The sequence below is a fragment of the Leptonychotes weddellii genome, chromosome X, assembly GCF_054177405.1.
Source record: "Leptonychotes weddellii isolate Sample4059 chromosome X, ASM5417740v2, whole genome shotgun sequence".
In the NCBI taxonomy this organism is placed as follows: Eukaryota; Metazoa; Chordata; class Mammalia; order Carnivora; family Phocidae; genus Leptonychotes; species Leptonychotes weddellii.
In genome coordinates, this window is record NC_138385.1 from 2,271,127 (window position 1) to 2,294,577 (window position 23,451).

The window sequence follows — 23,451 nt, forward strand, 5'->3', positions numbered from 1 at the left end:
ATTGTTTGTGCATAACACCCAGTGCTCCATGCAGAACGTGCCCTCCTCAATACCCACCACCAGGCCAACCCATCCTCCCACCCCCCTCCCCCCCAGAACCCTCAGTTTGTTTTTCAGAGTCCATCGTCTCTCATAAACCCTATGTCTTTTGATTGGACCATTTAGTCCATTTACATTCAGAGTAATTATTGAAAGATATGAAGTTAGTGTCATTGTATTGCCTGTCAAGTTATGTTCTTGTACATTATCTCTGTTCCTTTCTGGTCTTTGTTACTTTTGAGCTCTCTCTTTCCTCAAAGAGTCCCCTTTAATATTTCTTGCAGAGCTGGTGTAATGTGCACAAATTCCTTAGTTTTTCTTTGTTCTGGAAACTCTTTATCTGTCCTGTTCTGAATGACAGCCTTGCTGGATAAAGTATTCTTGGCTGCACATTTTCCCCATTTAGCATATTGAATATATCATGCTTGTCCTTTCTGGCAGTCAGGTCCCTGTGGACTGGTCTGCTGCCAGCCTTGTTTCTACCCCTGTAGGTTAAGGACCTCTTGTCCTAAACTGCTTTCAGTATTTTCTCTCTATCTGTAATTTGCAAGCTTCAGTATGTAGAGGTGTTGACCTTTTTTTGTTGATTTTGAGGGGGGTTCTCTGTGCCTCCTGGACTTGAATGCCTGTTTCCTTCCCCAGATTAGGCAAGTTCTCAGCTATAATTTGTTCAAATAAAACTTCTGCCCCCTTCTCCCTCTCTTCATCTTCTGGAACCCATATTTTCCAGATATTATTTCACTTTTCAGATTTGAATTCCTGAAGTCTCCCTTTGTGATCCAGTAGTTGCCTCACTCTCTTCTTTTCAGCTTCCTTATTTTCCATCATTTTTTCTATATCACTGACTCGTTTGCTTCATTTATCCTTGCTTTCTGAGCCTCCATTTGGGACTGCATCTTAGTAATAGCATTTTTAATTTTGGCCTGATTATATTTTAGTTCTTTTATTTCTATAGTAAGGGATTCTCTAGTGTCTTCTGTGCTCTTTTCAAGCCCAGCTAGTGTCTTTATAATCGTTGTTTTAAATTCTAGTTCAGACATCTTACTTATATCTGTATTGATTAAATCCCTGGCAGTTAGTACTACCTCCTGTTCTTTCTTTTGGGGCAAATTTCTCCGTCTCATCATTTTGTCCAGAAAAGAATAGAAAAGAGAGAAGACAGCAATAACAACAACAACAGAAAAAAAAAGAAGAAAACAAAAACAATAGAAAATAAGAAGAAATCAAACAAGAAACAAAACAGAACAAAAGATAAAACTAGATTCTGAGTGTATTTCGGTCTGCTTGTTAAAAGAAACTAGATCCCCAAATATGAAAGAAATACTTATATGCATATAAAATAAAATTAAATACAATGAAAGGAAACCAAAAATACTATATATATGTATAAATAATATACATGTATAGTATATATGTATGTATATATATATGCATATATATACATATTTATACATATATAGTTTTACATATACTATATATGTATTTATAAATACTATATAATAGTATATATAAAAAATAAAAAATTAAAAAAATAAAAAATAGCTGGAAAAAAATACAAGTGAAAGACTAAAGAATAAAAAAAAAAAAGCCACAATGCTATATGTTTTCCTCCAGACCTGAAGCTTTGCAGTTCTCTGTGATCAGTAAACATGGGGATAGCCAGTTGTTCCTGCTGGTCTTCTGGGGGAGGGGCCTATTGTGCTGATTCTCAGGGGCCCTTGCACTTCTGGAAATGTGCCTCCCTTGCCAGGGGGCCAGACTCAGTGTAAGCAGCTCTGGATACCATTATGCGGTGCTGTTTTGCTCCTTAAAGGTTTTCAGCCTGGATGGGCAGAATGAAAATGGCAGCACCCTGATGTCTAGCCCAGGAGTTGAAACTATGTGCCCCCCACTCTTCAGTGAGCCCTCACAGAAAAGCAGGCAATCACTCTTGTCTCCTTGGTTTCTGTCTGAACTGTATTCACCCATCCTGTGACTGAGCATTTTTATTCAGCCACACAACTGAGTTTCAAGTCTCAAAATTTTCCAGACTCCTCTGGCATGGACCCAAGCTGTTCCTTCCAGGGGAGGGGGGGAGCCTCACTATGTTTCTGCCTTTTGCTGGGCCCCTGTCTAGAGACACAGTCTAGAGGACCTAGACTCACTGTTTTCAGCTGGCTTCCCCACTTCTGGGAGCTCTGCTGCACTCAGACACCTCAATTCTTCTTGTGACCCTGGGGAACCTTAGACCACTGTTATATGTGGGATTCCACCCCACTTCACCACCTGAGCACCTTTAAGCTATGGATGTCCTCCACTGTAGCAGACTTCTAAAAGTTCCAATTTTGCACTCTGTTGTTTATAATACTTTGCAGTAGCCTCCTTAAGTTGGCTCCTTCCCCTCTGCTGTATCCTCTGACATAGCACTCCAGATTCAAGTCTCTGCACCTCCTACCTTCCAAAAAGTGGTCACTTTTCTATTTGTAGAATTGCAGCTTTTGTTTTCTCAGATCTCCAATTGATTTTCAGGTGTTCAGAATGATTTGATAACTAGCTGAATTCAAGGGACCAGATGAACTTAGGGTTCCATACTCCTCCACCATCTTAACTCCTTAAATTTGTTTTATTTTTAAAAATCTGTTCTCCCCCAGAAGATATACAGTATTAGGGACAATGACATCCTTTTAATGAAGTAAATTTCTCTTCTCTTTGGGTTGCTGTATGAACTGTATCAGCAGCTCCAACTGTGCCTCTCCTGTCCCCCCCCCCCAACATAAATATACCTAAGACCTCAATGTAGTTGAATAATGCTGTTACTACCACTATGCTGGGTTTAATCCCAGGATGTTTAATGATTTTAATATTGTCCCATAGCATAGAAGTGCCTGTATTTCTTTTTTTATATTAATACATTTATTCAGGTATATTTCCTTGAACAGAAATTATTTTTTAAAAGACTAAGAAGGTTTAATTATACATTTTTAATTTGAAATATAGTTGGCATACAATGTTATATTAGTTTCAGGTGTACAACATAGTGATTTGACAGTTCTATACATTAAGCTATGCTCACCAGGATAGGTATAGTTACCATTTGTCACCATGTAATATTATTAAAATGTTATTGATTATATTCCCTCTGCTGTACTTTTTATCCCCATGACTTATTCATTTTATAACTGCAAGTATGTACCTCTTAACCCCCTTCACCTATTTTTTCCAACCCCACACCCCTTTCCCCCCTGCAACCACCAGTTTGTTCTCTGTATTTATGCTTCTGTTTCTGTTTTTTTTGTTTGTTCACTTGTTTTTCATTAGATTTCATATATAAGTGAAATCATATGATATTTATCTTTCTCTGACTTATTTCACTTAGGCCCATGCCCACTTCAGCTCCAACCATCTTGCCAGGGTGCCCTTTGTATGGAATGCCCTGAGAAACCCTCCCCCCAGCTTACTCCCACTTTAGCTGTCTTGCCAGGGTGCCATCTGTATGGAGAGCCACAGGACTCCCCTCTGGTTCATGCCCACTTCAGTTCCAGATACCCTACTAAAGTGGCCCCAGCTCTGAGTGTCCTGGGATTCCCAGCCCACACCCCCTAGAGCACCAGCCAGCCAGCCAAAGCCATCAGGCCCATGCAGTCTATAAAGGGGACATCCCTACCCAAGGACATTCCTTCAAATTTAGAAGTAGCTATTCCACCTAATTTATGGACACTAACACAGAAAGTCAAGCAAAATGAGGAGACAGAGGAATATGCTCCAACTGAAAGAACAAGATAAAACTTCAGAAAAATAACTAAATAAAAAGTGCCTGTCTTGCAAAGGTGTCTCATTACATTTTCAGAAGTTGGTGAGGATGGCAGAGAAACAACCTCAGTGTTTATGGAGCTTTACCATTTATGAAGCAAATTTTTATTTGTTATCTTATTTGTTTCTTCCAAAAACTTTCTAAGATAGGATATTATTATCCCCATTTTCCATGTAAGGAAATAAGTCACACAATCAGGTAGTGGCAGAGCCAGGACTAAAACTCTGTTCATTCTCTATGGACTTAGTACTATTCCACCTTTAGATCTAAAAAATGACTAAGCTTGCCTTACCTATACATAGCATATTAGTAACATTATTTTCATGTTTAAATGATGGATTATTAATATTAAATCTAATTGGTAATAACAGATATGAGGCAAAATAGGCATGGGCACATCAATTTTTATCAACTTAATAAGCATGTGGCTTTGAACAATTTCTTTCTCTTATCAGTGTCTTAGGTTTTTCATCTGTAAAGTGGGAAAAAATTATTGTATGATCTCTAAGGCTCTCCATAATCCTGACATACCATGAGTCTTTGTTGTTCCCCTAAACTACTTTCGATTAGAACAAACTACAGAATTTTCATCTTGTTGCAGTTGAATTACTGAAGAGAGAATTCTGACTTGGGTTTTAGATTAAACCTTCCAGCTCTCCATACAATAATTTAGTGCACACTAGGAGAAAAAATGATTAGTAGCCAAGTACAAAATCACAGCGAAACCTATTGAAAGTTGTTTTGGAGTGATATTTAATAGCATTGATTTTTTTTTTTTTTACTTAAAAGTTTATAAGTTATTAGTGTAGAATGCTGCTAGCATAATCAACACATCAGCAAGGAATGGAAATGCACTGTCATGGAAGTTAGTATTTCAGTAAGAGAGATGGCATAGTATATAGTATATCTCATATTCAATAATTCTAGTTCCAAATTTTAGCTTTCCCATTAACACTCAGGGCAGTTAAAAAATTACGTTCAGGAGCTTTAGAATTCCCATCTATCAATCCACCTGGAGTGAATATAATCTCTGAAGCCCTTTATAGCTAATCTATAACTCTGTGAGGATTCTCCTTTCTATCTGCTTTAAACAATCAAGGAAATTGTTTTTAACTCAATTTATAGATCTATATCCCAGAAATTGAATTAAGCTAACCAGGGTTAAGAGTCCCCACAGTGAAAGTTAAGGGATAATGAATAAGTGGTGTGAACAAAATCAATTGAGCCTCTCTCTCCACAGCGTATGTAAGGTGGATTCAGAATATTGGTGGATTGAGCTAAGTGTGGGCTTCACCTGAAGGGTGTCTGTATTTATCTCTTCAACATGTTAATGTCAGTTTGTTAGCCCTGCAGTATAGTTCCCTCCTTTCTTCCCCCTCCCTAGTGAGGTATCTGTATCACTTCTAGTGCTCTGTCCACTAACCCAGCCAATCATCTCTATTCTTCACTGGGTTCTAGTGCCTCTCTGGCCAAAGTTTTCTTTATGTCTTTTGGCTGATGGGGGTGCCAATATTTTTTGTTACTATTTGCATTTGAATAATGCATTCAAGTGCATACAGTACTATTTCAAAAAAGAAAAAAAAACCAAACTGTGAATACTTCCAGATATTAAACATTAAGCCTGGCAATTTTAACATATTATTAATATTAATACAACCTATCTGTGAAGTTATTTTAATTTTAAAGATGAGAAAGCTATTACTAGAGGTGTTATATGACTTGCCTAAGGTCACACTAATAAATTCAAATGTATGTCTCTAGACTCTTTAAGCCAAGTTCCCTTTTTCCTTCCATGTATATCTGTGTTATCATTTGATTCTCTCGGCAACCCTGTAAGCAAGGGAAAGATTACTCACCTTGTTTTACCTTTTTTATGCTCTATCACAATACCTAAACAGTTAGAGGCACATAGTTGATGCTCAATAAAGAGGTATTGAATGATTAAGTGAATTGAATTAGGCTTACGAATTAAGGAAATTGAGGTCTAAAATGACTTTTCCAAGGTTATCTGCTGGAGTGGCAGTTTAGAGTGAGAACTGTTCACTTTTGATGTTTTTATTCTGTAGACTTTTCTCAGGGTCTTTTTCATAAAAGGAACCTTTGTAGCCACTAAGAATAAATATTTGTGGGAAGACATATTGACTCTCTCTTAGGACTCCTTCTCAACTGTTATTTTATGTTTTTTATAGACTTGACTAACAGGTTGGTAGGAACAGTTATATCTATTAATGGAAACCTTCGGGGGTAAGAATAGAGATACAATAGTGTAACTTGCTTAATGGTCTACTTCAAATCATGAATACAGCTGGCAGTAGAACCCGGGATTCCTGACTCCTAATTTATTAATTGATTCTACACTATGCTTCTTGATCCTTGGCAACAGCCATCAGTTTCACTATACCCTCTTTTCTCCTAAACTATGCAGAGAGTGTCATTTTTAGTCCTGTGAAACCACAACAAGCCCCTCCTCACAAAGTGAAAATATCAGTCAGCCTGGACCTGAATAGGTGGTTATCAAAGTGCCTAGTATTTGGAAAGACTTACAGAAGGCATCCAAACTGGAGAATCAGGAGGTAGCTGAGGGTCAATAGAAAATTATAAAACTTGGATTCTAGTCCTATTTTAGCCTCTCACTAGCAATATGATTGGGGCAAATTTGGTGGTGTCCTCTTCGAGCTTATTTCCCTATGTATAAAATGAGAAAAATTAGAGAATCTCCTAAGAGTCCTGGTAGATTTAACATTTAATGGAGTACTATTGTTTTGTTGCCCTATCTCCATAGGGTGGTAGGTAGGTAGACTAAATGCACTTCAACAGTCTGGCTCTGTTGCTCTGTGAACCTATGCTTCTCTAGGCTAGAAGAGGGATAAGTTCTTTGTAACACAATTTTCCTTTTTTAATTTTGTAGACTGTTCATTCATGCAGCAAAATTTGGTGAATAACTTCTTTATAAAGATGTATTTATTTATTTTGTGGGGGGGGGGACAAAGGAGAGAGAGTCCTAAGCAGACTCCATTGAGCATGGAGTCCAACCCGGGACTCAATCTCATGACCAAGAGTTGGACACTTAACTGACTGTGCAACCCAGGTGCCCTTTGGTGAATAACTTTATGATGGGTACTGTTCACAGGCACATTCTGTTAATTTCTGCTTGTGTTTCTTCACTACTGGGTTGGAGCTGGAGCATGTTTGGTTAACCTCTTGACAAAGCTGGAGTAAGGCCTCAAGTATAGTGACTACCACCTGCCTTTTACACAGATAATCATTGTGATGAATAGGAAGTGCTGATTTGGTTAAGATAACGGGCTATTTATTTGGCCCACTCTATTGATTGAAGTCTTCTTAAAGTAATTACACATGTAATTGTTTCCTATGAAGAATATTATTTTTTATCTCTTTTTCTTCCACTGTCTCAGACTCTCTCCTAAGCACGCCCCAGATATTCCTGATGACAGCACGGACAACATCACCATATTCACCAGAATTTTAGACCGTCTTCTGGATGGCTATGATAACCGACTACGACCTGGGCTTGGAGGTCAGTTACTATTTTAAGATCATTTTCTTGGTTATTGTCATCTAAAAAGATTCTTAAGGTACCTTCAACACTCTATTGACCAGTGAGTTTAGTGCAAAGTTGGGTTTCATCCTTCTGAGCACTAGAAATTAGTTCTAACCCTTCATTTTATGATCAATCTCCCTGGTATGGTTTTGGAAAATTCTGAATTTTACTTAGCTAAATGCTTATAGGGTATTATACCACAAAATTTGGCCAAGCCCATTTCTGGTAACAAAATACCAATCCCTGCCTGAACAGGAGGTGTGGCCCAGGCATATCTGGGAAGCATGCTTTTGTTGTCAAAACCCTGAGCACATATCAGCCTGAAATTCCAGTGAGGAACAACCTGCTGGCTAGGTGAGATCTTAGTTGGCCATTAGTTTAGTATGATCAGCAATATGATCACAATGAGATAAATGCATTATAATATATGATGGGCTGTACTGAAATGGCAAGTATGCAGGTGTATGAATTTAATTTTTTTCCTGAACCATTTGAGAACTAGTTGCCGATATCATACCCCTTTGTCCCTAAATACTTCAATGTGCATTTTCTTAGAACAAAGTAATTTACAAAACTAATCCTTCACTGTGCAAAGCCTTTTATCTTGATGAAGTCCCAATAGTTCATTTTTGCTTTTGTTTCCCTTGCCTCCGGTGATGTGTCTAGTAAGAAGTTGCTACAGCCAAAGTCAAAGAGATTGCTGCCTTTGTTCTCCTCTAGGATTTTAATGGTTTCCTGTCTCACATTTAGATCTTTCATCCATTTTGAGTTTATTTCAGTGTATGGTGTAAGAAAATGGTTCAGTTTTGTTCTTCTGCATGTTGCTGTCCAGTTTTCCCAACACCATTTGTTGAAGACACTGTCTTTTTTCCATTGGATAGTCTTTCCTGCTTTGTCAAAGATTAATTGACCATATAGTTGTGGGTCCATTTCTGGGTTGTCAGTTCTGTTCCATTGATCTATGTGTCTGTTTTTGTGCCAGTAGCATACTATCTTGATGATGACAGCTTTGTAATATAGCTTGAAATCTGGAATCATGATGCCTCCAGTTTTGTTTTTCTTTTTCAGAATTGTTTTGGCTATTCCAGGTCTTTCATGGTTCCATACAAATTTTAGGATGTTTTGTTCTAGCTCTGTGAAAAATGCTGGTGGTATTTTCATAGGGATTGCATTAAATGTGTAGATTGCTTTGGGTAGTATAGACATTTTAACAATGTTTGTTGTTCTACCCTATGAGCATGGAATGTTTTTCTATTTCTTTGTGTCCTCTTCAATTTCTTTCATAAGTGTTCATTAGTTTTCAGTGTACAGATCTCTTAACTCTTTGGTTGGGTTTATTCCTACGTATCTTATTGTTTTTGGTGCCATTGCAAATGGGATCGATTCCTTGATTTCTTTTTCTGCTGCTTTGTTATTGGTGTATAGAAATGCAACAGATTTCTGCACATTGATTTTGTATCCTGCAACTTTGCTGAATTCATGTATTCTAGCAATTTTTTGATGGAGTCTTTTGGGTTTTCCACAGAGAGTATTGTGTCGTCTACAAAGAGTGAAAATTTGACTTCTTCCTTGCTGATTTGGAAGCCTTTTATTTCTTTTTGTTGTCTGATTGCTGAGGCTAAGACTTCCAGTACTATTTTAAATAGTAATAGTAAGAGTGGACATCCTTGTCTTGTTCCTGATTGTAGGTGAAAGGCTCTCAGTTTTTTTCCCATTGAAGATGATATTTGTTGTGGGTCTTTCATATATGGCCTTTATGATGTTGAGGTATGTTCCTTCTATCCCTATTTGTTGAGCGTTTTTATCAAAAAAGGATGCTGTATTTTGTCAAATGCCTTTTCTGCATCTACTGGGAGGATCATATGGTTCTTGTCTTTGTTAATGTGGTGTATCATGTTAATTGATTTGCAGATACTGAGCCACACCTGCAGCACAGGAATAAATCCCACTTGATAGTGGTGAATAATTATTTTAATATACTGTTGGATTGGATTAGCTAGTATCTTGGTGAGAATTTTTGCTTCCATATTCATCAGGGATATTGGCCTGTAATTTTCTTTTTTAGTGGGGTTTTTGTCTGGTTTAGGGATCAAAATAATGCTGACCTCATTGAAGGAGTTTTCCTTCCATTTCTAATTTTTAAAACACTTTCAGAAGAATAGGTATTAACTCTTCTTTAAATGTTCGGTAGAATTCCCCTGGGAAGCCATCTGGCCCTGAACTCTTGTTTGTTGGGAGATTTTTGATTATTGCTTCAATTTCTTTGCTGATTATGGGTCTGTTCAAATTTTCTGTTTTTTTTCCTGTTTCATTTTTGGTAGTTTTTTTTTTTAATTTAAATTCAATTAGCCAACATATTAGTTGAAACTAATGTTAATGAAACTAACATCATTAATTTCAGATGTAATGTTCAATAATTCATCAGTTGCTTATAAAACCCAGTGCTCATCACATCACGTGCCATCTTTAATGCCCATCCCCCAGTTGCCCCATCCCCCACTCACCTCCCCTTCAGCAACCCTCAGTTTGTTTCCCAGAGTCCAGAGTCTCTCATGGTTTGTCTCCCTCTCTGATTTCTTCCCATTCAGTTTTCCCTCCCTTCCCCTATGATCCTCTGCACTATTCCTTATATTCCACATATGAGTAAAACCATATGATAATTGTCTTTCTCTGATTGACTTATTTCACTTAGCATAATCCCCTCCAGTTCCATCCATGTCATTGTAAATAGTAGGTATTCATCCTTTCTGATGGCTGAGTAATATTCCATTGTATATATGAACCACATCATCTTTATCCATTCATCTGTTGAAGGACATCTCGGCTCCTTCCACAGTTTGGCTATTGTAGACATTGCTGCTCTGGACATTGGGGTGCAGGTGCCCCTTCATTTCACTGCATCTGTATCTTTGGGGTAAATACCCAGTAATGCAATTGCTGGGTCATAGGGTAGCTCTATTTTTAACTTCGTGGGGAACCTCCATACTGTTTTCCAGACTGGCTGTACCAACTTGCATTCCCACCAACAGTGTAAGAGGGTTCCCCTTTCTCTACATCCTCACCAACATTTGTTGTTCCCTGTCTTCTTAATTTTAGTCAGTTTTGGTAGTTTATGTGTTTCTAGGAATTTATCCATTTCTTCAGAATGCCCAATTTGTTGGCATATAATTTTTTCTTAATATTCTCTTATAATTGTATTTCTGTGGTGTTGGTTATGATCTCTCTTTCATTCATGATTTTATTTATTTGAGTCCTTTCTCTTTTTGATGAGTCTGGCTAGTGGTTTATCAATGAAAATTAGCAATTTTGTTAATTCTTTCGAAGAACCAGGTCCTAGTTTCATTGATCTGTGCTACTGTTTTTTTTTTTTATTTATATATCATTTATTTCTGCTCTAATCTTTATTATTTCCTTTCTTCTGCCGGTTTTAGGCTTTATTTGTAGTTCTTTTTCGGCTCCTTTAAGTGTAAAATTAGGTTGTGTATTTGGGACTTTTCTTGTTTCTTGAGGAAGGCCTGCAACACTATATAATTCCCTCTTATGACCACCTTTGTTGCATCCCAAAGGTTTTGGATTGTCGTGTTTTCATTTTCTTTTGCTTCCATATATTTTGAAAACTTTCCTCTTTAATTTCCTGGTTGACCCATTCATTCTTTAGTAGGATGTTCTTCAACCTCCCTGTACTTTTGGTCTTCCCAGAATTTTTCGTTTGGTTGACTTCAAGTTTCATAGTGTTGTGATCTGAAAATATGCATGGTATGATCTTTTTGTACTTGTTGAAGGCTGATTTGTGACCCAGTATGTGATCTATTCTGGAGAATGTTCCATGTGCACTCGAGAAGAATGCATATTCTGCTGCTTTAGGATGAAATGTTCTGAATATATCTGTTAAGTCCATCTGATCCAGTGTGTCATTCAAAGCCATTGTTTTCTTGTTGATTTTTGGCATAGATGATCTATTGCTATAAATGGGGTTTTAAAGTCCCCTACTATTATTGTATTATTATCAATGAGTTTTTTTAAGTTTGTTATTAGTTGATTTATATATTTGGGTGCTCCCAACTTGGGAGCATAAATATTTACAACTGTTGGATCTTCTTGTTGGATAGACCCCTTTATTATGATGTAGTATGCTTCTTCATCTCTTATTACAGTCTTTAGTTTAAAATCTAGTTTGTCTGATATAAGGTTTACTACCCCAGCTTTCTTTTGATGTCCATTAGCATGATAAATCCTTCCCTATCCCTTCCCTTTCAATCTGCAGGTGTCTTTAGGTCTAAAATGAATCTCTTGTAGGCAGCATAAAGATAGGTCTTGTTTTCTTTTTTTAATCCATTCTAATACCCTTTGTCTTTTGATTGGAGCATTTAGTCTATTTACATTCAGAGCATTTATTGATAGATATGAATTTAGTGCCATTGTATTACCTGTAAAGTCATTGTTCCTGTAGATTGTCTCTGTTCCTTTCTAGTCACTGTTGCTTTTGGTCTTTTTTTGCTCAAAGTGTTCCCTTTAATATTTCTAGCAGTGCTAGTTAGTGTTCATGAATTCCTTTAGTTTTTGCTTGTCAGGTAATCTCTTTATCTGTCCTATTCTGAATGACAGTCTTGCTAGATAAAGTATTCTTGGCTGCATATTTTTCCCATTTAGCATGTTGAATATACCATTGCCGCTTTCTTCTGGCCTGTCATGTTTCTGTGGACAGGTCTACTGCTAAACTTATGTCTTTACCCTTGTAGGTTAAGGAATTTTTGTTACTAGCTGCTTTCAGAATTTTCTTTTTATCTTTGTATTTTGCAAGTTTCACTATGATATGTCTTGGTGTTGACCTGTTTTTGTTGATTTTGAGGGGAGTTCTCTGTGCCTCCTGGACTTGAATGCCTGTTTCTTTCCCCAGATTAGGAAGCTTCAGCTATAATTTGTTCAAATAAACCTTTTTCCCCCTTTACCTGCTTTTCTTCTTCTGGGACTCCTATGATATGGATATTATTGCATTCTATGGATTTGCTTGTTCCTTAAGTCTATGTTTGTGATCTAATAGTTTTCTTTCCCTCTTCTTTTTAGCTTCAGTATTTTCCATAATTTTATCTTCTATACCACCAGTTCATTCCTTTGCTTCTTCCATCCTCTTTGTGATTACATCCAGTTGATTTTGTATCTCAATTATAGCATTTTTTAGTTCACCCTGACTAGTTTTTAGGTCTTCTCTGAATGTAGTGAGGGTTTCTCTGGTGTGTTCTATGTTTTTTTTTTTTTTTTCAAGTGCAGCTAGTGTTCTTATGACAGTTTTTCTAAATTCTTGTTCAGATATATTGCTTCTATCTGTTTTGAATAAATCCCTGACTGTGGTTTCTTCTTGATCTTTCTTTTGTCTTGTCATTTTGTCTAGGTTTTTGTCTTTTGCATGTTATGAAAGCTTGATATGTTTCCTGTTCCTGAGAGTAATGCTATATTAATAAGGGATAATACACTGTCCAGGGCCTGGCAATTCAGGAAGTGTTTCTGGTGTATGCTGTGTGCATTCAGCTGTTGGGTTTTGGCTGCTCTTTCCCACAAGTCAATCCTCTGCAGAGTTCTTTTTTTTTTTTTTTTTTAAGATTTTATTTATTTATTTGAGAGAGAGAGAATGAGAGAGAGCAAGCACATGAGAGGGGGGAGGGTCAGAGGGAGAAGCAGACTCCCTGCCGAGCAGGGAGCCCGATGCGGGACTCGATCCCAGGACTCCAGGATCATGACCTGAGCCGAAGGCAGTCGCTTAACCAACTGAGCCACCCAGGCGCCCCATCCTCTGCAGAGTTCTTCCTTGCTTGCAGTGGAGAGTGTTTGGACCTTTAACTAGATGTGCTTTGATTTGTTTGTTAAAATAAGCCTGGTTAAAAAAAAAAAAAGCCTGACCCAAAAATGAGAAAAGGAAAAAGAGTAAGAAAAACAAAGAAACAGACAAAAAAGAAAACTATAAGCCTGATTCTAAAGAAAAAGAAAAAAGAAGCCTGATCTAGAAAAAGAGAAAAAGGAAACAAACAAAGAAGCCAAAAATTATAAACCTGATTCCAAAGGGGGGGGAAAAAAAAAGCCTGGTCCTATTTCCACCAGAACTGAAGCTGATGCTTTGAAGCATTCTATGATCAGTAGACTTGGTGCATGTGGGGGCGGCCTGTGCTGGTCCTCTGGGGTAGGGGCCTGCTGTACTGGCTCACAGACCTGTCCTACTAAAGATGCCCCTGTAGGGTGCAGGGGGTGGGGTTTGGTGTAAATGGCTCCACCCCCAACTGGGAGTGCTGTGTTGTTCCATGAAGTCCCACTGTTCTAGTGTGTGTGGGGAAGGTGACATCACCCCACTCTCTTGTCCCCAGGGAGGGAAGCTCGTGCCCACCATTGCTCAGGAAGCCCTACAGAAAAGTGAACCATCTCCCCTCTTGTGTCCCAGGCTTCTATCAGATCCCTACCCTCAACCTGTCTATGTCCATGCCATCAGGATCCCTGGCTCCGTAATTCTCCTGTGTTTTATCTCTGGCATGTGGCTGGGATTCAAAACTTCAAATCTTAAAAGACCTGGCAAGATGCAGACCTGCTCCTCTCCTCTAGAGGAAAGCCTCACAGCACTGTATCTGGTGCTGTTTGGTCCCAAAAGAGCAATTGCATGGTCACACAGGTTCTTGTGGTTTATGGCGAAGCACAATAAAAAGCTATGACCAGGTTATCTGCCCTCTGCATGTGCTTCTGGCCCTTGCTGATGAACAGCCGTTCAATGGTGCCTGGCGAGTCTTTTGTCCTTGGAGAGGCAATATAGCCTCTTCCAAATATACTCTAGGAAGGGAAACATTCTCTCCCAGTGTGACCTAGGGGATCTCAATACCATGCTGTCCACTGTCCGCTCCTGGGCCTCTGCCCTCCTTTTCCCCAGGAGCACTCCTGCCCACCCAGCTTGACTCTGACAAATGGCATGGACTTCTAAAACCTCAGAAGTTGAGCTCCATTGTTTGTAAAAAATTGTGATCTTTTCCATTCCCCAGTCAGTGGTTTTGGGGGGAGTGTTTTACTTGCATGACCTGAGGCACTGCTCTCTCTCCCCCTCTCTTTCTCTGTGCCCTCTCCTCCACAGCACCATGGATTTTTCTCTCCCCCAGTTCACATCTCTGCACCTCTTACCTGCCATGTTCTCTCCCTCTAATTGTGCAAATTGTTCTCTTAATCCTCAGCTTGATTTCCTAAGTATTCAAAATGATTTGTTGTTGATCTGGCTGTGTTTGATGGAATGAGTCAAGCCCAGGGTCCCCCATGTTAACTCCCTTCCTGGTGCTATTTTCTAAAACAGGGAACATTGGAAGAGGAACAGGATATTTGTTTTTATTCTATTTCTTTTGGAGTTGTGGTTGGAACATATAAGGTAGGGGAAGAGGTGGAAATTAACTGGTTGTAGACATGCAGAGTTTGACTACCCATGAAAAATATGGGTGGAGTTTTTTGCTATTGACTAACATAGAGTGACAGAGACCATATTTACCTTTATCACTAGTTCTAAGTAATTTGATTATATCCCTTTGTGTAATTTTATTAATATTTCTTATTTGTTGAGTTTCTTTGTGGAATTATAATTGTCATCAAATTTAGAATGTTTTTTATCATTTTTTTCTTCAAATACATTTTTGTTCCCCTTCAGATAAAGGGAAAATCTTAAAAGCAAGCTAAAACAAAACATTATGTTCAGAGGGAAAATTTTAGAAGGACAGCAGGCTTCTTGTCAGAAATAAGCAAGCAAGAATGTAGTTAGCAACAGCTTTGAAGTACTGGAGAAAACCTGTCAATGTAGAATTATGTAACCAGAGATAATATATTTTAAAAATATAGGCACAATAAACACTTTTTCAGACTCATAGAAGCTGAAAAATTCATCAACTGATGTGTACTGCAAGACATGTAAATGGAAGTGTGTCAGGCAGAAGGAAAATAATGCTAGATAGAAATATGGATTTATACAAAGGAAGGAAGAGCAACACAAATAAAAACTATGTGGGTAAATATAAAATATTTTTTTCCAAATCTCTGTAAATGATAAATGACTACTTAAAGCAAAAATAATAACAGCATATTGTGTGGCCTGAAATATATATATGAGGAAGATGTATGACAACAATAGCACAGAGGCCAGGAGAAGATGAAATGGAAATATACTGTTGAAAGTTTTTTACACTGCACATGACATGATACAATATTACTTGTAGGCAGATTGTGATAAAGATGTGTGCTGTAGAACTTAAAGAAAAATTATAGCTAATAAAGCAAGAAATGTTATAAAAATAGAATAATAAAAATAATTGATAGGAAGGCAGAAAAAGAAGAAAATGTAACAAAAATAGATAAAACAAATAGAAAAGCAATAGCAACCATATCAATCATCACATTAAATATAGATAATTCAAACATCCATTTTAAAAGGCAGAGATGGTGAAATTGGATTATTTTCTAAAGCAAGATGCAAAATTACTTACTGAGAGAAACCCACCTTAAATATAAAGCCGTAAATAAGTTAAAAATAAAAGGATGGAAAATGGTGCATCATGCCATCACTAATCAAAAGAAGGTTGGAACAGCTATTTTAATATCTAATAGGACATATTAAAGCAAAAAATATTGCTAGCAATAAAGAGGGCCTTTTCGGGGCAGCCGAAGAGTGTGGTAGGTAACGGTCGTCAGCGCAAGGGTCATTTCGTCGCTGGGAAGGGACGGCCCTCGCCCGCGGTGATGGTGGTTAGCAAGATGAACAAAGATGCGCAGATGAGAGCAGCGATTAACCAAAAGTTGATAGAAACTGGAGAAAGAGAACGCCTCAAAGAGTTGCTGAGAGCTAAATTAATTGAATGTGGCTGGAAGGACCAGTTGAAGGCACACTGTAAAGAGGTAATTAAAGAAAAAGGACTAGAACACGTTACTGTTGATGACTTGGTGGCTGAAATCACACCAAAAGGCAGAGCCCTGGTACCTGACAGTGTAAAGAAGGAGCTCCTACAAAGAATAAGAACATTCCTTGCTCAGCATGCCAGCCTTTAAGATTGGATGAGATTGTGTTGTTTTGTGGTTTTATTTCTGAAAGTAAAACTTGCCATAAATTAGGAATCAATTTCCCAAAATAAAATCCTTTTTTGTATGATGGTATACAGTTTTCAGTAATGATGTATACACTGTATTGATTTTTTCCCTAAATGTGTTATTTTAATAAATATCTCATGAATGAAAAAAAAAAAAAAAAAAAAGAGGGCCTTTTCATAATGAAGGGTTCAATTCATTAAGAGTACATAACAATCCTAAATATTTCTGCACCTCGTCACAGAGCATCTAAACACATGAAGCAAAGATTGAGAAATGAAATCAGAAAAAGTTATCTCTAATTATAGTGATTTCAACAGTCCTCAATAAGCAATACAACAGTAGATAGAAAATAGGTAGAAGTAGCAGAAACAGGAGCCACACTATCAACCAACTTGTCTTGACTGGCATTTATAGAACACTCCATCCAACAAAAGCAGAATACATATACTTTTCAAGTATACTTACAACATTTACCAAAATATACCATATTATTTGTCATAAAAAAGATTAAAAGAACTTACAACATATAAAGTATGTTCTCTGGCCACAATGGAATAAAATTAGAAATTAAAAATAGAAATATATCTTGAAAATCTCAGTGTATTTGAGAACTAAGAAATACACTCCTAAGTAAATCACGAGTCAAAGAACTTAAAAAGTAAAACTTTTTCTTTTTTTTAATTATGTTATGTTAATCAACATACATTACATCATTAGTTTTTGATGTAGTGTTCCATGATTCATTGTTTGCGTATAACACCCAATGCTCCATGCAGTACATGCCCTCTTTAATACCCATCACCAGGCTAACCCATCCCCCCATGCCCCTCCCCTCTAGAACCCTCAGTTTGTTTTTCAGAGTCCATAGTCTCTCATGGTTCATCTCCTCCTCCAATTTCCCCCCCTTCATTCTTCCCTTCCTGCTATCATCTTCTTTTTTTTTTTTTTTTTTTTAACACATAATGTATTATTTGTTTCAGAGGTACAGGTCTGTGATTCAACAGTCTTACACAATTCACAGCGCTCACCATAGCACATACCTTCCCCAATGTCTACCACCCAGCCACCCCATCCCAATGTAAAACTTTTTCAATTGAACAAAACAAAAAATGTGATATAAAGCAGTGCTAAGAGCAAAACATAACACTAGATGGCTATATCAGAAAAGATTAACCTTAAATTAATGCCCCAAGCCTTTACTTAAGAAACTAGAAAAAAAGAAGAGCTAAAAATAGTGATATAAATAATAAATATATGAGCAAGACTCAATAGGGCAAAATCTCTGAGTCATGGCTCTGATTCTAAGGGTGAGAACAGTGGCATACTTTTCTCTGAGGGACAATCCCACTTTAATTACCAAGTGCTTGGTGGAGGGGTATTGGCAGCAGCCCCAAGTTTCCTCAGCTCACACTTTCCAGCATGGATCACTGCCCCACAAGCCAGATCAAGGACACTTGAGGCCACAGTACTCTCAGCAGTGCCTTACCCAAATTAGAGTCACTGGCATGATGTATTCAAAGTGCTGGAAGAAAAAAAAAACCCTATAACCAAGAATATTCTTTTTAAAAGATTTTATTTATTTATTAGAGAGAGACACAGCGAGAGAGGGAACACAAGCAAGGGGAGTGGGAGAGGGGAAGCAGGCTTCCTGCTGAGCAGGGAGCCCAATGCAGGGCTCGATCTCGGGACCCTGGGATCATGACCTGAGGTGAAGGCAGACACCTAATGACTGAGCCACCCAGGTGCCCCAACCAAGAATATTCTACCTGGCAAGGTTACTACTCAGATTTGAAGGAAACATAGTTTTACAGACAAACAAAAGTTAAAGGAGTTTATCACCACTAAACCAGCCTTACTAGAAATGTTAAAGGGATTTCTTTAAGTGGAAAAGAAATGACTAAACAGTGGCTAACTGAACATAATTAAAAAAAAAAGAAATGGCCATAATTAGACATAAGAAAATTATAAATAAAAACATGTAAAATATAACAGCATGTACATAAAACATGGAGGAGGGAGGAAGGACTAAAAAAAAGAAAAAAATATTTTTTTGAAAGAATGTATTTGAACTTAAATGACCATCAACTTAATACAGACTGCTATATATTTGGGATTTTATATATGAACCTTATGGTAACCACAACCCCAAACCTATAATAGATACACAGAAAATAAAGAGAGAAAAAGCCAAACATAACACTACAGAAACTCATCCATCACTGCAAAAAAGAGCAAGAGAAAAAGAAAAGAACAGAGAAGAACTACAAAAACAACCAGAAAATAAATAACAAAATTGTAATAAGTACATACCTATCAATAATTACTTTAAATATAAATGACCTAAATGCTCCAATAAAAAGACATAAAGTGGTGGAATGGATTTAAAAAAAAAAAAAAAGCAAGACCCATTTATATGCTGCCTATAAGAGACTTGCCTCAGACCTAAAGACACATACACATTGAAAGTGAAGGGATGGAAAAATATTTACCATGCAAATAGAAGTGAAAAGAAAAGCAGCCTGGGCAGCAATAATTATAAAGTGGACTATTTTTTTATCTTTTTTTAATATTTTATTTTATTTTTATAGGGGGAAAGAGAGAAAGAGAGAGGGGGGAGGGGCAGAGAGAGAGTCTTAAACAGGCTCCACACTCAGCACAGAGCTTGATGTGGGGCTTGATCTCACAACCCTGAGATCATGACCTAAACTAAAATCAAGAGTCAGGTGCTCAATCGACTGGGCCACCCAGGCACCCCCAGACAAAACAGACTTGAAAACAAAGACTAAGAAGGGACAAAGAAAGACATTACATAATGATAAAACAATCCAGCAAGAGGATATAAAAACTGTAGATATCTATGCACCCAAAAATGGAGTACCTAAATACATAAAGCAAATATTAATAAACATAAAAAAAGAAATTGATGGTAACACAATGATAGTAGAGGACCTCAACATCACACTTATATTAGTGGATAGGTCATGTATGCAGAAAATCAATACAGAAGCAGTGTCTTTGAATGACACATTAGATGGATGGACATAACAGATATATATAAAATATCAATCTAAAACAACAGAATACACATTCTTTTCAAGGGCATATAGAACATGCTCAAGAATAGATCACATGTTAGGCCACAAACAAATCTCAATAAATTTAAGAATATTGAAATCATACCATGCATCTTTTCCAACCACAATGGTATGAAACTAGAATCAATCACAGAAAAAAACTGGAAAAAAACACAAATATGTAAAGGCTAAACAACATGATACTAAACAACCAATGAGTCAATGAAGTAATCAAATTAAAAATTTTAAAAATATACAGAGACAAATGAAAATGAAAACACAATGTTCCAAAATCTTTGGAGCACAATGAAATCAGTTCTAAGAAGGAAATATATGACAATATAGGCCTACCTTAAGAAACAAGAGAAAGCTCAACTTCTACTTAAGGAACTAGAAAAAGAACAAAGCCTAAGGTGATTAGAAAAAAGGAAATAATAAAGATCAGAGCAGAAATAAATGAAATCAAGACTAAAAAAATCAATAGAAAAATCAATAAAACCAAGAGCTTTTTCTTTGAAAAGATAAGCAAAACTGATAAACGCATAGCCAGACTCATCAGGAAAAAAAGAGAAAGGACCCAGATAAATAAAACCAAAACCAAAAAAGAAGTAACAACTGACCACACAGAAATACAAAGGATTATAAGAGAACACTATGGAAAATTACGGACCAATAAGCTGGACAACCTAGAAGAAATGGATAAATTCCTAGAAACATACAGTCTTCCAACACTGAATCAGGAAGAAATAAAAAATATGAACAGATCAATTGCTAGTAATAAAATTTAATTGGTAAACCAAAACTACCAAAAAATAAAAGCCCAGGATCAGATGGATTCACAGGTGAATTCTATCAAACATTTAAAGAAAAGTTAATACATATTCTCTTTAAACTACTCAAAAAAATAGAAGAGAAAGGAAAAATTTCAAACTCATTCTATGAGGCCATGCTTATCCTGGCACTACTGGAAGTAATAAATGAATTCAGTAAAGTTGCAGGATACAAAATTAATACCCATAAATTAATAGTGTTTCTATACAGTAATAATGAAGTAGCAGAAAGAGAAATTAAGAAAGCAATTCCATTTACAATTGTTCCAAAAAGAACAAAATACATAGGAATAAATTTAACCAAGGAGGTGAAAGACCTGTACCCTAAAACTGTAAAACATTGCTGAAAGAAATTAAAGACAACACAAAAAAATGGAGAGATATTTCATGCTCATGGATTGGAAGAGTTAATGTTATTAAAATATCCTAGAGTATAGATCATTTACCTCTTTGGTTAGGTTTATTCTGAGGTATCTTATGGTTTTTGGTGCTATTGTAAGTGGAATCGTTTCTCTAATTTCTCATTCTACAGTTGCATTGTTAGTGTATAAGAAAGCAACTGATTTCTGTGCATTGATTTTGTATCCTGCCACATTACTGAATTGCTGTATGAGTTCTAGTAATTTGGGGGTGGAGTTTTTTGGTTTTCCATGTAAGGTATCATGTCATCTGCGAAGAGAGAGAGAGTTTGACTTCTTCTTTGCCAATTTGAATACATTTTATTTCTTGTTGTTGTCTGATTGCTGTTGCTAGGACTTCTAGTACTATGTTGAACAATAGTGAGAGTGGGCATCCTTGATGTGTTCCTGATCTTAAGGGAAAAGCTCTCAGCTTTTCCCCATTGAGGATGATATTTGCTGTGGGTTTTTCATAGATGGATTATATGAAATTGAAGAATGTTCCCTCTATTCCTATACTCTGAAGAGTTTTAATCAGGAAAGGATGCCGTATTTTGTCAAATGCTTTTTCTGCATCAATTGAGAGGACCATATGGTTCTTCTCTCTCCTCTTATGTGTTCTATCACATCGATTGATTTGTGAATGTTGAACCAACCTTGCAGCCCAGGGATAAGTCCCACTTCGTCATGGGGGATGATCCTTTTAATGTATTGTTGGATCCTATTAGCTAGGATTTTGTTGAGAATTTTGGAATCCATATTCATCAGGGATATCAGTCTGAAATTCTCCTTTTTGATGGGGTCTTTGCCTGGGTTGGGGATTAAAGTAATGCTGGCCTCATAGAATGAGTCTGGAAGCTTTCCTTCTGTTTCTATTTTTTTGAAACAGCTTCAGGTGAATAGGTATTATTTCTTCTTTGAATGTTTGGTAGAATTCCCCAGGGAATCCATCAGGCCCTGGACTCTTGTTTTTTGGGAGGGTTTTTTTTTTTTTTTTAATTTTATTTATTTATTTGACAGAGAGAGACACAGCGAGGGAGGGAACAAAGCAGGGAGAGTAGGAGAGGGAGAAGCAGGTTTCCCATGGATGAGGGAGCCCGATGCGGGGCTCGATCCCAGAACCCCGGGATCATGACCTGAGCCGAAGGCAGACGCTTAACGACTGAGCCACCCAGGCGCCCCTTTTGGGAGGTTTTTGATCACTGCTTCAATCTCATTACAGTTATTGGCCTATTCAGGTTCTCCCAATTTCTTCCTGTTTCAGTCTAGGCAGTTTATAGGTTTCCAGGAAGGCCTCCATTTCATCCAGGCTGCTCAGCTTATTGGCATATAGTTGTTGATAATAATTTCTAAGAATTGTTTCTATTTCCTTGGTGTTAGTCGTGATATCTCTCCTTTCATTCATAATTTTAGTAATTTGGGTCCTTTCTCTTTTCTTTTGTATAAGTCTGGCCAGTGGTTTATCGATCTTATTTATTCTTTCAAAGAACCAACTTCTAGTTTTGTTGATCTGATCTACTGTGTTTCTGGTTTCTACATCATTGATCTCTGTTTTAATCTTAATTATTTCTCTTCTAATCCATGGCTTAGGCATCATTTGTTGCTTTTTCTCTAGTTCTTTAAGGTATAAAGTTAGTTGGTGAATTCGGGTTTTTTCTATTTTTTTGAGTGAGGCTTGGATGGCTATGTATTTCCTTCTTAGGACTGTCTTTGCAGTAGCCTATAGGTTTTGGACCAATGTGTTTTTGTTCTCATTGGTTTCCATGAATTGTTTAAGTTCTTCTTTGATTTCCTGGCTGACCCAAACATTCTTGAGCAGAGTGGTCTTTAGCTTCCAAGTGTTTGAATTTCTTCCAAATTTTTTCTTGTGATTGAGTTCCACAGAACACTCATGAAAGAAATTAAAAAAGACACAAAAAGATGGAAAAATATTCCATGCTCATGGATTGGAAGAATAAATATTGTTAAAATGTCTATGCTACCCAGAGCAATCTATACCTTCAACGCCATCCCAATCAAAATTCTGATGACATTTTTCAAAGTGCTGGAACAAATATTCCTAAAATTTGTATGGAATCAGAAAAGACCCCGAATCACCAAGGAAATATTGAAAGAGAAAAACAAAACTGGAGGCATCACATTGCCTGATTTCAAGCTATATTAGAAAGCAGTGATCACCAAGGCAGCATTGTACCAGCACAAAAACAGACAGATAGACCAATGGAACAGAATAGAGAACCCAGATATGGACCCTCAACTCTATGGTCAAATAATCTTTGACAAAGCAGGAAAAAATATGCAATGGAAAAAAGACAGTCACTTCAGTAAATGGTGCTGGGAAAATTGGACAGCTATATACAGAAGACTGAAACTCGACCATTCTCTAACATCATACACAAAGATAAACTCAAAATGGATGAAAGACCTCAATGTGAGACAGGAATTCATCAAAATCCTAGAGGAGAACATAGGCAGTAACCTCTTTGACATCGGTCACAGCAACTTCTTTCAAGATACATCTCCAAAGGCTAGTGAAACAAAAGCAAAAATGAACTTTTGGGACTTCATCAAGATAAAAAGCTTCTGCAAGCCAAGGAAACAGTCAACAAAACAAAGAGGCAACCCACAGAATGGGAGAAGATATTTGCAAATGACACTACGAAGGGCTGAT

The 23,451-nt window shown here is 37.1% G+C and overlaps 2 protein-coding genes across 2 annotated transcripts in view; both read left to right on the forward strand.

The window, feature by feature from the left end:
- The window catches only part of GABRA3 (gamma-aminobutyric acid type A receptor subunit alpha3), a 369,246-nt gene that overhangs the window by 167,982 nt on the left and 177,813 nt on the right, over positions 1–23,451 (forward strand). The window contains exons 4-5 of the mRNA XM_081809297.1: positions 6,019–6,073; positions 7,246–7,367. Coding sequence (XP_081665423.1) covers positions 6,019–6,073; positions 7,246–7,367 — 177 coding nt within the window. The remainder of the gene's footprint in view (positions 1–6,018; positions 6,074–7,245; positions 7,368–23,451) is intronic.
- Positions 16,053–16,544, forward strand: LOC102741582 (transcription and mRNA export factor ENY2). The gene has a single exon (XM_006736470.3). The coding sequence runs from the start codon at positions 16,134–16,136 to the stop codon at positions 16,437–16,439; it is 306 nt and encodes a 101-aa protein (XP_006736533.1). The 5' UTR covers positions 16,053–16,133; the 3' UTR covers positions 16,440–16,544.

Coding starts and splice junctions, on each gene's coding strand:
- LOC102741582 (XM_006736470.3), top strand. CDS start 16,134: ATGGTGGTTAGCAAGATGAACAAAGATGCGCAGATGAGAGCAGCGATT.